The sequence below is a fragment of the Chiloscyllium plagiosum genome, unplaced genomic scaffold, assembly GCF_037043375.1.
Source record: "Chiloscyllium plagiosum isolate Xiang-an unplaced genomic scaffold, Cpla_swu_hap1 HiC_scaffold_37, whole genome shotgun sequence".
NCBI classification, from domain to species: domain Eukaryota; kingdom Metazoa; phylum Chordata; class Chondrichthyes; order Orectolobiformes; family Hemiscylliidae; genus Chiloscyllium; species Chiloscyllium plagiosum.
The window spans coordinates 25,087,433-25,102,306 of record NW_028270175.1 but is presented as its reverse complement, the minus strand read 5'-3'; the positions used below and the strand labels follow the sequence as shown (position 1 = coordinate 25,102,306).

The 14,874-nt window shown below is 41.7% G+C and overlaps 2 protein-coding genes across 6 annotated transcripts in view; both read left to right on the top strand.

The window, feature by feature from the left end:
- casp9 (caspase 9, apoptosis-related cysteine peptidase) overlaps positions 1–7,480 on the top strand; it is a 28,548-nt gene extending 21,068 nt beyond the window's left edge. For 2 of the 5 annotated variants that reach the window (XM_087980478.1, XM_087980476.1), the window contains 3 exons: positions 2,295–2,471; positions 3,594–3,703; positions 4,077–4,491. In XM_087980478.1, the coding sequence (XP_087836604.1) occupies positions 2,295–2,471; positions 3,594–3,703; positions 4,077–4,271 (482 nt within the window). In that variant the 3' untranslated portion in view covers positions 4,272–4,491. The other 3 variants (XM_043675763.2, XM_087980477.1, XM_043675764.2) reach the window with 3 other exon arrangements.
- Positions 7,481–10,430: 2,950 nt separating this feature from the next.
- The window catches only part of dnajc16 (DnaJ (Hsp40) homolog, subfamily C, member 16), a 43,182-nt gene continuing 38,738 nt past the window's right edge, over positions 10,431–14,874 (top strand). Inside the window, exon 1 of the mRNA XM_087980474.1 lies at positions 10,431–10,454. The gene's annotated coding sequence lies outside the window, so the exon portion shown is untranslated. The remainder of the gene's footprint in view (positions 10,455–14,874) is intronic.

Sequence of the window (14,874 nt, the reverse complement as noted above, 5' to 3'; positions counted from 1 at the left end):
TGCTGACTTATGTAAATAAAGATGTGTAAGTTAGATCTATTGGCTGTGCTAAAATACCCATAGTGTTCAGGGATGTGTAGGTTAGGTGCATTAGATATGGGAAATGCAGGGTTGTAGGGATAGAGTAGAGGGAATGGGTCTAGGTGGGATGCTTTTTGGAGAGTTGATGTGGACCTTTTGCGCAAAATGGCCTGTTTCCAAGCTGTGGGGATTCTACTAAATATATAAATAGATCAGCTGCTAGAAATATTAAAAAATGTAAATGTAGCTACTATTGGGGTCCAGTGACTATATTCAAGAATTAATTTAAATACCCGGCTAAATAACTGTTACCAGAATCTTTCTACCTTGTGCCTGATCTCTGGCGGGCACTATTTATTGCACAGTTTGAATGGATTAGTACTTTAACTCAACGCTAGAAACAGTGGTCTGATCAATGTTAAAATAATTACTAGCAAGAGACTCCAGGATAATGGTTATGTTGCTAATCCAGTTAGTAATCTAGTGGCCTTGAATAATAATTAAAACCTACAGGGAAATTTCAGAATTCAAATTCAGTTTTAAAACAGGCTTTGGGGATGAAGGTATCAATAAATATGACCATGAAGCTTTCAGATTGTCCCAAAAAACAACTGCTTACTTTTCAGAAGCAAGTCTGCCATCTTTCTCCTGTCTGGCCTATATGTATTTGAAACACAATTGTTAACTGGTGGAGAAAAGTACTCCATTTATCAAATCACTGCAAAGAATAACAAAAGAAAAACTCAGCTGCAATCAAAACAATTCAAGGGCAGTAGAGATGAGCAATAACTGCTGGCTCAGCCAGCAATGCTCACATCGCATGGATGAATAAATAAAACATTTTTAAAAGACAGGATTCAAGAAAGGTACACTCAGCCCAGTTAACTCATCAAAGTCATCCTCACTAACATCTGGTCAGAGGTTGGAAATTCTGAGGGGAGTAACTCACCTTTTGACTCCCCAAAACCTGTCCACAAGCATTGTGATGAAATATTCTCCATCTGCTTGGATGAATGCAGCTCCACCAACACTTAAGAAGCTCAAAACTATTCAGAACAAGCATACTTAAATGGCACCCTATCCATCAGTTTAAAAATGAACTTCTTTCACCAGCAAAGAATATTGGCACCACGTAGACCATCTACAATGCATTGCCGCGATTTAATAAAGTACCTTTGTAAGCACCCTCCAAAGTCGTGATCTCTAATACTAGAAGGGTAAGGAAAGCAGATGCATGGAACATTACCATCTGCAAGTTCCCCTTCAAGCCATCACCATCTTAATTGGAACTGTTGTAATTTCTTCTTTGTCACTGGGTCAAAATCCTAGAACTCCCGAACAGCATCATGGGCATACATAACTCCCATGGACTCAGCAATTCAGGAGGGCTACATCTTCTCGAGGGAAATCAGAGATTGCAAATAAATACTTTAGTCTCCCTGTAGAATTTTTAAAAATGTATGATGACATGTTGCTCATCTTTTCAAAGGCCCATGACAATTTATGACTTTACAAAGCTCTTGATGCAGTTCCAATATTAGTTACTTTGTGGATTAATTGGATGAGTGTTCCCCTCTTGGATCTAAGCACCTGCTTTTTATTCTTATCAATAAGTCTTTCACACTGCAAGCATGCTGAGAGCAGAAAAAAAAGCACAAGAACTGAACAATTAAAACCCCGTCTTGTCTCCATATTTGATTTATTCTGTGTTGTGTGCATTCAAGGGAAAAAAAAAGTTTTTGTTTTTAGCATTTGATTTACCATTTACTTTTTTCCACAGGAACACAGAAATTCAAGACAGGAGAAACCTAACACACCTGTGTTAGTGGTAGCTGTTCAACTGAGTTCTCTCTACTCTGACCCCATTGTTCTTGCCTTTTCCTACATTTTTTTTAATATTCTTCAAATATTTATTCAATAGTCTTTGGAATTCTTTATTGCTCTGTATTTCCAGCCAATTTAGGCATCTACTGTCTTATTGTTTCTTTTCTTACGTGCTTTTTCTCAAACTGTTTTTTTATTGGTTTCACTTGCCTTGTGAAAGACACTGTATTGCTTGAAAAGTGTGATCAATACAGCACCATAAGAGACCATAGCTGGAGAGAAAGGACAAAAGAAAGCACAAGTGGAATAGACCAGTAATATGACCAGAATGATTCTGCAGAGAGGGGATCACCTTTGTACACTATCACAGAGCACTCAGGTCATCTGAAAGACAAATAAGTTGAGTTTGTACTTTTGTAGTATCACAGTAGAATGTTTGTTTCTTACAGATTTGAAGGATAAAGGATTCAAGACAGCCGAGGAGGTGGCTAGCATTCCTACTATACTCTTTGATTCTGTTAGCTTGCAGACTGATGCAACTCCATGTCCAGCAGAAGATGAACCAGATGCAGTATCCAGCTTACCAACTCCCAGTGATATTTTGGTTTCATATTCTACTTTCCCAGGTACCTTCATCTGCCCCAGTTACTGCCTTTCAAGCAGAGTGATTTGATCCAAAGTGAAGTTCCAAGTGAATGTCAGCACTGTTGCATTTAGATTAGATTAGATTCCCTACAGTGTGGAAACCGGCCCTTCAGCCCAACAAGTCCACACTGACCCTCCGAAGAGCAACCCAGCCAGCCCCATTCCCCTACATTTACCCCTGACTAATGCACCTAACACCACGGGCAATTTAGCATGACCAACTCACCTAACCTGCACATCTTTGGACTGTGGGAGGAAACCAGAGCACCTGGAGGAAACCTGTGCAGACACTGGGAGAACATGCAAACTCCACACAGATAGTTGCCTGAGGCAGGAATTGAACCCAGGTCCCTGGAGCTGTGAGGCAGCAATGCTAACCACTGAGCCACCGTGCCACCCGGCTCAAGCAGATAGTATTAATCAGTTTAGAACATTTTTCTTGATTAATCTCAATTCCCATCTGGTGATTTTCATGCCTATAAAAATTGTGAATATTATTGCTTGAAAATGAAGTATTTCCATTTCTGGCAGTGCTGGGACCACTGTTGTTCACTATTTACATTTATGGAACTGCTCTTCAAATTGTTTATGAAAATAGTGAACAGCAGTGGTCCCAGCAAAGATCCCTGTAGAACATCAGTTCCCACCTTCTGCCAATTTGAATAACTTGTATTCCTGCTGGTGATTCTTAAAGTAAAATGCTCTTTCCTGATCATTAGCAGATAATGTAACTCAAGGGTTGTAAATATATTTAAATCTATTATTTTTCCTTATCTTATTATGCATGTTCTTTAGTTGCAATACTGTATATTGTATTCATAACATGTATATTATTGAACCTTAATGAACGGCTTGAAATTGTTGAGACTCTGGGGAACAGCAGTGGATGTCCTAGCAATGGCTGCATCCAGCCATTGGCCTGTACTGAATCAGTTTTTGATATGCAGTCATGCTTTGAGTTACTCAGTGACAATATTCTGGCCTGTAATTAGTTTAACAGAATATTTGGGCTGCATAAACAAATTACTGACTAGATTTTATTTCTCTCATTCTGACAAGCAACAAAGGGTTATTCAGATGTTTACACACTTTTTTTTCTTTAGGGTATGTGTCATGGCGAGATAAAAAGGATGGATCTTGGTACATGAAAACACTGGTGAATATATTCAGTAAATATGCTCATTCAGATGATCTACAAACACTTCTAACGAGGGTGAGTTGTTTTATTTTATTCTGAGTATAATACCATTCGTTGAGACTCTGGATTTGATTTCAATACACTAAACCTTGGCACAGGTTCTGATGATTCCAATATTTTTCTGTCCATCTTACATCCTCCACTCTGCATAAACATGCTCAACCAGAATTCTACACACTGCTAAACACACATTGAATCCCATTCACCATCAGTCCTGGGCATGTTGACCTTGCTCTCAGTTCAACAATGCCGTAATCTTAAATTCCTCAGCTTTGCCCTTTAAATTCTCTGTAACTCATTAACACTCAACAATGGAACCCCCCAGGGTTGCATACTCAGCCCCCTACTGTACTCACTGTTTACCCATGACTCTGTCGCCAAATACCAGACTAATGCCATTTACAAGTTCGCTGATGACACCACCATAGTCGATGGAATCACACATGGCAACAAAACAGACTACAGACAGGAAGTGGAAGACCTGAAAGAATGGTACACTGAGAACAACCTAGCTCTCAATGCCAGCAAAACCAAGGAACTCATTATTGACTTTTGGCGGGATGTTACTAATGCCCCCCCCTAAACATTAACAGCACAGAGTGGAGAGTGTCAAGCTCCTGGGAATGGTCATCCACAACAAGCTTTCTTGGACGCACTGGTAACAAAGGCCCAACAATGTCTCTTCTTCCTCAGGCAGCTGAAAAAATTTAGCATGACAGTGAATACCCTTGCCAAATTTTATAGGTGCACCATCAAGAGCATTCTGTCTGCATGTATCACTAACTGGTATGCCAATTGTACCATTTAAGATCGGAGACGGTTACAGACAGTGGTGAGCTCTGCCCAGACAATCACAAAGACCAACCTCCCATCTATAGAATCCATCTACCAGGCCTGCTGTCAAGGAAAGGCTGCCAGCATTCTCAAAGATCCATCCCATCCTGGCAATATTTTTCTACAATCTCTACCATGGGGGAGGAGGTACAGAAGCCTGAACACATGCACCAGCTGGATTTGAAACAGTTTCTACCCTACTGTTGTTAGAATACTGAATGCACTCTCAAATTCTTGGCATTCGCCTGTACCTGTATTTTTGTTTTTGCCGCTGTTTATCTATTATTTACTTATCTCTGCTATTTAACAATGTGATCTGCCTAATTGCTCGCAAGACAAAGCTTTTCACTGTGATTCAGTACACATGACAATAAATTCAATTCAATTAAATTTAATTCAATTAACTGCTTCCAATACTTGAGTATCTTTGCATTACTGCAGTTGTGGCATTTTGCACATTCCATATTTTATCTAAATTTCATATTCCTTCAGCTGCTGTGCTTCTAGTTGCTTTGGCCCTAAGCCTGGGAATTCCCTTCCTAAATCCCTATGTTTCTCTGTCCCTTTTTCCTCTTTTGTAATGCTTCTTAAAATCTATCCTAATGATCAAATCCCTCCCGGCATCTCCTTCCTTAGGTCAATGTCAAAAATGGTTTTGTTGATACTGCTGTTATTTAAGTATCTTGGGATGTTTTTATTGTATTTTGATCCATCTAAAAGTTTCACATATATCTATCACAAGTTATAACATCCCAGTCCTATGTCAGACCTTTACTAATGGAATGAGATTTTTAAAGTTTTTTTTTTCTCCTGAGCAAAACAACAATTTGTAAAGGGGTGTAATGCTGGAAGTCTGTAAACAATTGAAATCTGGGCAGCTGTATCTGAATTAGTGAGTGTACATTCTCACAGATGTACTTAGTTTGTTGTTATCAATGTATTATCAGAAGCAGTTGTTCTTAGTTGTTCTTAGTACATCTTATTCTAAAGAAATACTTTATACCTTTAAATGCTCCCATCACTACCACTACACATGATAGACTACAATGCTGGTTGATATAGTCAACTAATTTGACCTCTCAAAATGAGCTAAATTTGACTCATTTGAAATGAGCCAGTTATTTTCATGGCTGTAATGAACACAGTATAGACATTAGATAAGTTTTTCTGAAACTTTATCAGCAACATTTGAAATATACATAGTACTCGGAACGTCAACCGAACAGGTTGAATAGAATGATTTTTTTGTAACATTTTCTTATTCTTTTTCTGAAGATACTGATCCAAATTTGGTTTGGAGGCACTGGGCACCCTCCTTGATTGGCCATTTCTCATTTAAGATGCTGTGTTAGTGAATGTTATCAAGGTCTTTTCCCTCACAGTCAAGCCTAATTATGTATTTATAAATGCATTCCAAGCACAAGTCAATAAAAGCAGTTCAGAAGAGAGGGCTTGGACCAGTTCATCCTATATTAATCCAGCTGAATTGTAAGGGTGTAACCACCAGCAGGGTTGAAATCAGGGAAATCAGGGATCAATTCTGATGTATTCAGCCAGCCTTGAGCTGTGGAAATATATTTTGGATTTTTACAAAGTTTTTTTTTACAATTTCTTTTCCATATGGCATGATGGTGAATAACCTTGCCAAATTTTATAGGTGCAAGCAGTTGGGCCTGTGCATCATTATGTGGTTTAATTGTGAGAAATTTGGAACGTTTCAGATGTATCTATTTTTCAGGTGACAAGAAGCATTTCAGAAAATGAGGAAGCTAAAGGTGTGTACAAGCAGATTCCTGGTTCCTTCAACTTCCTTCGCAAACAGTTTTACTTTTATAACAAGGAGAAGCAGTGACTTTTTTGGATTATAAACAAGTGAATTCACTTTGAAAATTCTCAACTATCTCAGTGCCCTGGTTTGAAAAGGAATTAATTATCACTGAGTGCTGATCAATCGCTGTCATTCTAGTTGTATATTTGTATTACAGCTAATAGAATTTGTATCAGATTTGTGTAATGCAAGAAAAGGAGTAGAAATTAATATCAAACATTCAATGATTGATTTATGTGTGGATGACATTGCACAATTGAGGTACTAACCAGCATTGACAAAATCTGTTCTTTGTGCTAACGTACATACAATGTAAAACTTTGCTTTGGATCAAATCACTCTGCTTGAAAGAATATTTAAATTATCTTCGAGACATCTTAATTGTTATTTTGGGGAGTGACAGAAAGCAAGATAGGTTTCAACATCTAAAAGTTACTTGTATCGATGAGAGAACAGTTGAATTCACATAAACAAATATTTCTGCTTCAAAACATCTGGGACAACTTAAGACCGTGGCATGAGGCTATGGTTTTTGATAAATTTTGCCCTATTCTAATCCTGTTGGATAATGAATGAAGAGAATTGCATTTAATTAGCACCTTTTGTCTACTATGTCCCATTCAAGATTTGGGAATTGTACAGAAACCATTTAGATGTGTCTGAGTTAGCTGATCGTAGCTAGAGTAGCAGGGTGCTACTTTTGGAATTAGCCTGAGGAGCGAACGTAGGAACTCTGTATTTATGTTCCCATCTCTGATTTCTAATGATGGTTCTTACTCGGAAGTTGAATGACGACATGATTGGGCTATTTGTGATGCCTTTCATGTTTGAATAGCTTGCTGTCTACATTAGTCATTAAATAAGTCAGCTGGACAAGTTAACAGAATGTGATTGGCACCTAAGAAACTGTCCTAAGGAACTGTAGTCAATATAGAGTTAGTGCCCTCAGGAGGGGGAGAGAAAGGCACAATGCCAAAGTAAATCACTGTTGGTAACAATTGTCTGATATTTTAATCCCAGGCTTGTAAAATATTTAGTATTTCATAGCCTGAAAAGTTTGTTATTACATTATCGCAAATGCAATCATGAATGGTGTATTTTTATTTCAAAATAAAAATATGTCTTGAAGATTTATGCAATAATGTTGCAATTCATTGACCGCTCACAAGCACAGTTTATATGTTTGTTTGAAATCTTTTATGGTTCCTTCACCTATATAGTAAATACTGACCCTGTAGCTCAGGCCTCATGGCAACATCTTTTTGCCTCGTGATGTATCTGTCGTACAACAGCACATAACTGGAAATATTATTGTTTAAAATAGATTTTACTTATAAGTTTCACTTGTACCCCTCTAGATTCGATCATTGCATTCAGCACACATACTCAATGACACTGATTCATTTGCTGAAAGGTTATCCTAGCTACAAGAATATTGCAGCATGAGCTCTTTGGAAACAGAGACAGTGAAGTTCGTAATTTTATTAATTATTGAGAAGCTGTTGTGGGAGTACACAACAGGAGTTAGAGTTATATCGCACGGAAACAGACACAGGCAATCTGTGTGATTGACTGGTTGGGATTTTTTGGGAGAGAGTAGTTATGACCTTCATGTTTTGCCAAGCATCTCAGCTGGGCCCGCAGGGGCAGACCTGACCTCCCAGTTACCACTCATTTTAATTCCCCTTTCCATTCACTTTCCAACCTTACCACTGTTTGCCACCTCCATTGCCACAGTGATCAGACCGCAAATTATATAAATAAATCTACTGGCATTTGGCTCATATTCCTCTAAACCTTTCCTATTCATATACCCACCCAGATGCCTTTTAAATGTTGTACCAGCCTCCACCATTTCCTCCGTCAACCCATTCCATATATGCACCACCCTCTGTGTGAAAAAGATGCCCCCTTAGTCCCTTTCAAATCTTTCCCCTCTCACCTTAAACCTATGCCCTCTAGTTTTGGACTCCTCCACCCCAGGAAAAAGACCCTATCCATGCCCCTCATAATTTTATAAACTTCTATAAGGTTAGCTCTCAGCCTCCAATGCTCCAGGGAAAATAGTTTCAACCTCTCCCTATAGCTCAAACCCTCCAAACTTGGCAACATTCTTGTAAAACTTTTCTGAACCCTTGCAAGTTTCACAACATCCTTCCAAGAGTGGGAAGATCAGAACTAAATGCAGTATTCCAAAAGTGGCCTAACCAATTTCCTGTAGAACCACAACATAATCTCCCTGCCCCCCCCCCCCCCCCCCCCATACTTAATGCAATAAAGGCAAGCATACCAAATGCCTTCTTCACTATCCTATCTACCTGCGATTCCACTTTCAAGAAATTATGAACCTGCCCTCTTTGTTCAGGAACACTCCCTAGGAACTTATCATTAAATAATGCTGAGAGAAATTCTACTTAGAGGGAGAACTTGAGTTTTGGTCTTCGTAGAATCAATCCCCATCCTAAGCCAGAAATCTGTGGCTTCAGGTCATACCTCGTCAGTTGATGATGTTGAATATAAAGACATCAGGGGCATAGGGATACAGCAGGAAATATTTTGAAAGTGGAATTAAGCAATCTGTATGATTGACTGGTTAGGAATTTTTGGGAGAGAGTAGTTATGACCTTCATGTTTTGCCAAGCATCTCAGCTGGGCCCGCAGGGGCAGACCTGACCTCCCAGTTACCACTCATTTTAATTCCCCTTCCCATTCACTTTCCAACCTGACCACTTTTTGCCACCTCCATTGCCACAGTGATCAGACCGCAAATTATAGGAACAACACCTCATCTTCCGCCTGGGCAGCCTACAGCCTGAAGGACTGAGCACTGAGTTCTCCAATTTCAAATAACCTCTCTTTCCATCCCCTGACTCCCTTTTCAGCCTCTTTCTTCCATTCCTCTGATCAACTCTTCCAGCTATCAACAGATTAATTCCTCCCATCGACTAACCAGGTCATATCCTCTACCTGTGTTCACCTATCCCTCCCTCACCCCCACCCCAGCCATCTCCAGCTCCCCTTAACCACCACCAGTCCCGAAGAAGGGTTACACCTGAAATGTTGTCTTCTCTACCTCCTAGCTTGCTGTGTTCTCTTAGCCTACTGCTTGTCTACCTTGACCTTGACTGAGGCAAAGGTTGAATAAGTAAGAAGGTATTTTTATCCCTGTCATGCATTGTTCTTTCTCAGCAGATTTTTTTTCCATTCTTTCATGGGATGTGAGCATCGCTGATAGTGCCAGTATTTGCTACTCATCTCTGATTGCTCTCAAAAAGATGTTGGTGCACCTTTTAAAAATCCATTTTTAATAGCTACACTCCATCTGAACTGCATGCACTACATGGTGAACATTGCTTTTGGGGCCTGGTTGATGCCAGGTGTTCCATCCAATTATATTCTTATTTAACGTTTTTGCAATGGATTACAAATGAGTGGCTTTCTGCAGTGAAGAGTCAACCAAATTGCTATGGATCTGGAATCACACAAGACCTGGTAAAGGTGTCAGATTTGAAAGTGGAAATTGCCGGAGAAGCTCAGCAGTTTTGGCAGCATCTGTGGAGAGAAAGCAGAATTAACATTTCTGGTCCAGTGACCCTTCTTCAGGGGCTAACCCTGAAGTTTCTCTTCGCAGATGTTGCCAGACATGCTGAGTTTCTCCAGCAATTTCTGTTTTTCTTTCAGATTTCCAGCATCCACATTTTTTTTTGTTTTATTTTAAAGATGACAGATTTCCTTCCTTCAAGGATGATAGCAAACCAAATGGGTTTTTATGATAGTTTTATGATCAATATTACTGAGACTAGCTTTTAATTCTAGAATTATTTATTAAATTTAAATGCTGTCTGCAATCATGGAGGGATCTTACCCCATTGTGTTCCCTACTAGCTTGAGTCTCTAGATTACTAGTTCAGTAACATTTTCACTCTTACTGTCCTATTCCAGAGGCCAGTCTGATTGACAGATCAGGTGACCCCTCTACATGGAGAACACATCAAAGGAGGCTACAGCACAGGAACAGCAAGGGAACCTGCGCATTGGATATGGATAACATCACAGTGGGAAGTTGGGATAATATGTGTCAATAGAGCAGAAATGAAGGAGCAGGTCAGCAATCCTGGGATATGGTGGGAGCTGAAATTAAGAAGGGGACAGGGATACATAATCTGAAAAAAGGGAAGCTGTTTTGCTTTGTGGACATAAGAGAAGCATCTTTGCTCATATTCAACTTCAAATGTTTCTGGAAAGGCAGGAAAACTGGACTAAACCTAGAAAACAGTTCATTTGTGAGACAAGCAACCTTATTTTGTCCTGAAAGTGAGCTGATTGTCCAATCCAATTCCCTGCATGTTGCCCTGGGAGAAATGAAAATCGATATGTTTGAAGTGGATTGAGTTCAGATTTGGCACTTTAAAAAATCCTCAGTGTGTTCAGAGGGTTAAAAATCTCCATATTGTGTCAGGCAGGATTTGAGCTTGGGGCCTCAAAGCTGATTGATTCTAATGTTGAGTTACAGGAAGTTGCTGTTTACCCAGAACTAAATACAGGTATTGAACAAAAGTTTGACAGTGCAGAGGCTGTTGGTTTGAGACAAAGGATGGAGAGATAGAATCATTAATGTGTAGGAACTGACTTTGAAACTTTGGATACTCTCGTATTGAGTACAGTTATAAAAACTAAAAGACCCTGTATATTTTTAATGTAACTACCTTGCCTCCTAATCCCAAAACAGCTACAATTTCCTTCATTTTTGAACTGAGAGAAATGTGTGTCAGGGAACACTGACTAAAAATCAAGGCTATCTTAGCCTCCCCTGCTGCGAAACCAATGTATTCTTAGAACAGAATATGCTGGTTTCACATGATGGTATGCTGATAGTCAGCATTTTCTGGGAGATGTAAGTTCAAGAAACAGAATTCCTATCTTGTAAATGCAGACATTGGAATCGTTTCCAAAAAGACCTAGATAGCATTTGCACTGAGGATAGAGGGAAAATGGATCATAATGGAGGAGGGCTAAAGGGAATAGTGTAGGAGCTGAGTGGGATAAGCTGGGAACATTTGTTAGAATTGGGAATGGAAGAAGATTAGGAGAAAGTGAGGACTGCAGATGCTGGAGACCAGAGTTGAAAAGTGTGGTGCTGGAAAAGCGCAGCAGGCCAGGCAGCATCCAAGGAGCAGGAGAATTGATGTTTCGGGCATAAGCTCATCTTCAGGAATGAGGCTGGTGTGCCAAGCGGGCTGAGATAAAAGGTGGGGAGGGGGGGTGAATACGATAGGTGGAAGGAGGTGAGGGTGATAGGCCAGAGAGGGGGTGGGGGCGGAGAGGTCAGGAAGAAGATTGCAAGCCAAGAGGGCAGTGCTGAATCCGGGGGTTGGGACTGAGATAAGGTGGGGGATGGGGAAATGAGGAGAGGGAGGAGAGCTTCTTCAAGGTAGGCATCCTTGCAAGACGATTCGCAGTAGGTTAAGGTCAACTAGGAGAAAGTGAGGACTGCAGGTGCTGGAGACCAGAGTTGAAAAGTGTGGTGCTGGAAATGCGCAGCAGGCCAGGCAGCAACTGAAGAGCAGGAGAATTGACGTTTCGGGCATAAGCCCTTCTTCAGGAATGAGGCTGGTGTGCCAAGCGGGCTGAGATAAAAGGTGGGGGTGGGGGGGGGCGCAGGGAATTTGGGGGAGGGGCGCTGGGAATACGATAGGTGGAAGGAGGTGAGGGTGATAGGCCGGAGAGGGGGTGGGGGCGGAGAGGTCGGGAAGAAGTTTGCAGGTCAAGAGGGCGGTACTGAATCCGGGGGTTGGGACTGAGATAAGGTGGGGGGAGGGGAGCTTCTTCAAGGTAGGCATCCTTGCAAGAGGATTCGCAGTAGGTTAAGATCAACTAGGAGAAAATGAGGACTGCAGGTGCTGGAGACCAGAGTTGAAAAGTGTGGTGCTAGAAAAGTGCAGCAGGCCAGGCACCATCCGAGGAGCAGGAGAATCGACGTTTCGGGCATAAGCCCTTCTTCAGGAATGAGGCTGGTGTGCCAAGCAGGCTGAGATAAAAGGTAAGGGGCGTGGAGTGCAATAGGTGGAAGGAGGTGAGGGTGAGGGTGATAGGCCGGAGAGGGGGTGGGGGGGTGGAGAGGTCGGGAAGAAGATTGCAGGTCAAGAGGGTGGTGCTGAATCCGGGGATTGGGACTGAGATAAGCTGGGGCGTGGGGAAATGAGGAGAGGGAGGAGGAGAGCTTCTTCAAGGTAGGCATTCTTGCAAGACGATTCGCAGTAGGTTAAGATCAACTAGGAGAAAGTGAGGTCTGCAGATGCTGGAGACCAGAGTTGAAAAGTGTGGTGCTGGAAAAGGAAGAAGATTACCAATATTAACCATAGTGGGGCAGCAAGGTTTGTGAAGGTTTGTAGCTCAGGTTGAGGTTTAGGGTGTAGGTTTGCTCGCTGAGCTATAGGTTTGATATCCAGACGTTTCATTACTTGGCTAGGTAACATCATCAGTGGCGACCTCCAAGTGAAGCGAAACTGTTGTCTCCTGCTTTCTATTTATGTTTGTCCTGGATGGGGTTCCTGGGGTTTGTGGTGATGTCATTTCCTGTTCATTTTCTGAGAGGTTGATAAATGGTATCTAGATCTCTGTGTTTGTTTATGGTGTTGTGGTTGGAGTGCCAGGCCTCTAGGAATTCTCTGGCATGTCTTTGCTTAGCCTGTCCCACTGAAGAAAGGCTTATGCCCGAAACGTCGATTCTCCTGTTCCCTGGATGCTGCCTGACCTGCTGCGCTTTTCCAGCAACACATTTTCAGCTCTGATCTCCAGCATCTGCAGACCTCACTTTCTCCAGGATAGATGTGTTGACCCAGTCGAAATAGTGTTTTTTTTTCATCCGTGTGTAGGGCTACGAGGGAGAGAGGGTTGTGTCTTTTTGTGGCTAGCTGGTGTTTGTGTATCCTGCCGGCTAATTTTCTTCCTGTTTGTCCCACGTAGTGTTTGTGGCAGTCCTTGCATGGAATTTTGAAGATGATGTTGGTTTTGTCCATGGATTGTACTGGGTCTTTTAAGTTTGTTAGTTTTTGTTTGAGAGTGTTGGTGGGTTTGTGTGCTACTAGGATTCCGAGGGGTCTTAGTAGTCTGGCTGTCATTTCTGAAACTTCTTTGATGTATGGTAAGTTGGTTAGTGTTTCTGGCTGTGTTTGGTCTGCTTGTCATGGTTTGTTCTTGAGGAATCTGCACACTGTATTTTTTGAGTAATACGTTGTATTACCTTCACAAACCTTGCTGCCCCACTATAGTTAATATTGATAATCTTCTTCCTTTTCCAGCACCATACTTTTCAACTCTGGTCTCCAGCATCTGCAGACCTCTGCTTTCCGAAGTTCGTCTGTGCTGGCGAACTCATTGGAATAGTGTTCCGATACAGCTTCGTTTGTGTGTGTTGGGATGGTTGCTGGTGTAGTTAAGTATTTGGTCAGTGTTTGTCGGTTTTCTGTATACGCTGGTTTGTAGTTCTCCGTTGTCCTTTCTTTCGACTGTGACATCCAGGAATGCAAGTTTGTTGTCGGTTTCTTTCTCCTTGGTGAACTTTATGCCTGTGAAAGTGTTGTTGATGATGTTAAATATCTCTTCTGTCTTGTTTCGTTTTGTAATGACAAAGGTGTCATCTACGTAGCGGACTCAAATTTTTGGTTTGATGGTTGGTAGGGCTGTTTGTTCTAGTCTTTGCATTACCGCTTCTGCTATGAATCCTGGTAGCGGAGATCCCATGGGTGTGCTGTTGGTTTGTTTGTAGATGATGTTGTTGAAGTGGGTGGTGAGGCACAGGTCCACTAGACCCTCTCTCCCTCGTAGCCATACACATGGATGAAAAAAAACACAATTTTGACTGGGACAACACATCTATCCTGGGACAGGCTAAGCAAAGACATGCCAGAGAATTCCTAGAGGTCTGGCACTCCAACCACAACGCCATAAACAAACACATAGATCTAGATACCATCTATCAACCCCTCAGAAAACGAACAATAAATGACATCACCACAAACCCCAGGAACCCCATCCAGGACAACAGCTTCGCTTCACTTGGAGGTCGCCACTGATGATGTTTTCGAGGAGAAAGTGAGGTATGCAGATGCTGGAGATCAAAGTTGAAACTTTATTGCTGGAACAGCACAGCAGGTCAGGCAGCATCCAGGGAACAGGAGATTCGACGTTTCGGGCACAGGCCCTTCTTCAGGAATGAGCAGAGAATGTTCAGCAGGAGAAGATAAAAGGTAGGGAGGAGGGACTTGGAGGAGGGGCGTTGGAAATGTGATAGGTGGAAAGAGGTCAAGGTGAGGGTGATAGGTCGGAGTAGGATGGAGGCGGAGAGGTCAAAAAGAAGACTGCAGGTCAGGAAGGCGGTGCCGGGCTGGAGGGATTCGGCTGTGACAAGGTGGGGGGAGGGGGGATGAAGAAACTGGTGAAGTCCAAGTTCATCCCCTGTGGTTGGAGGGTTCCCAGTCGGAAGATAAGACGCTCCTCCTCCGACCGTCGCGTTGTTGTGGTT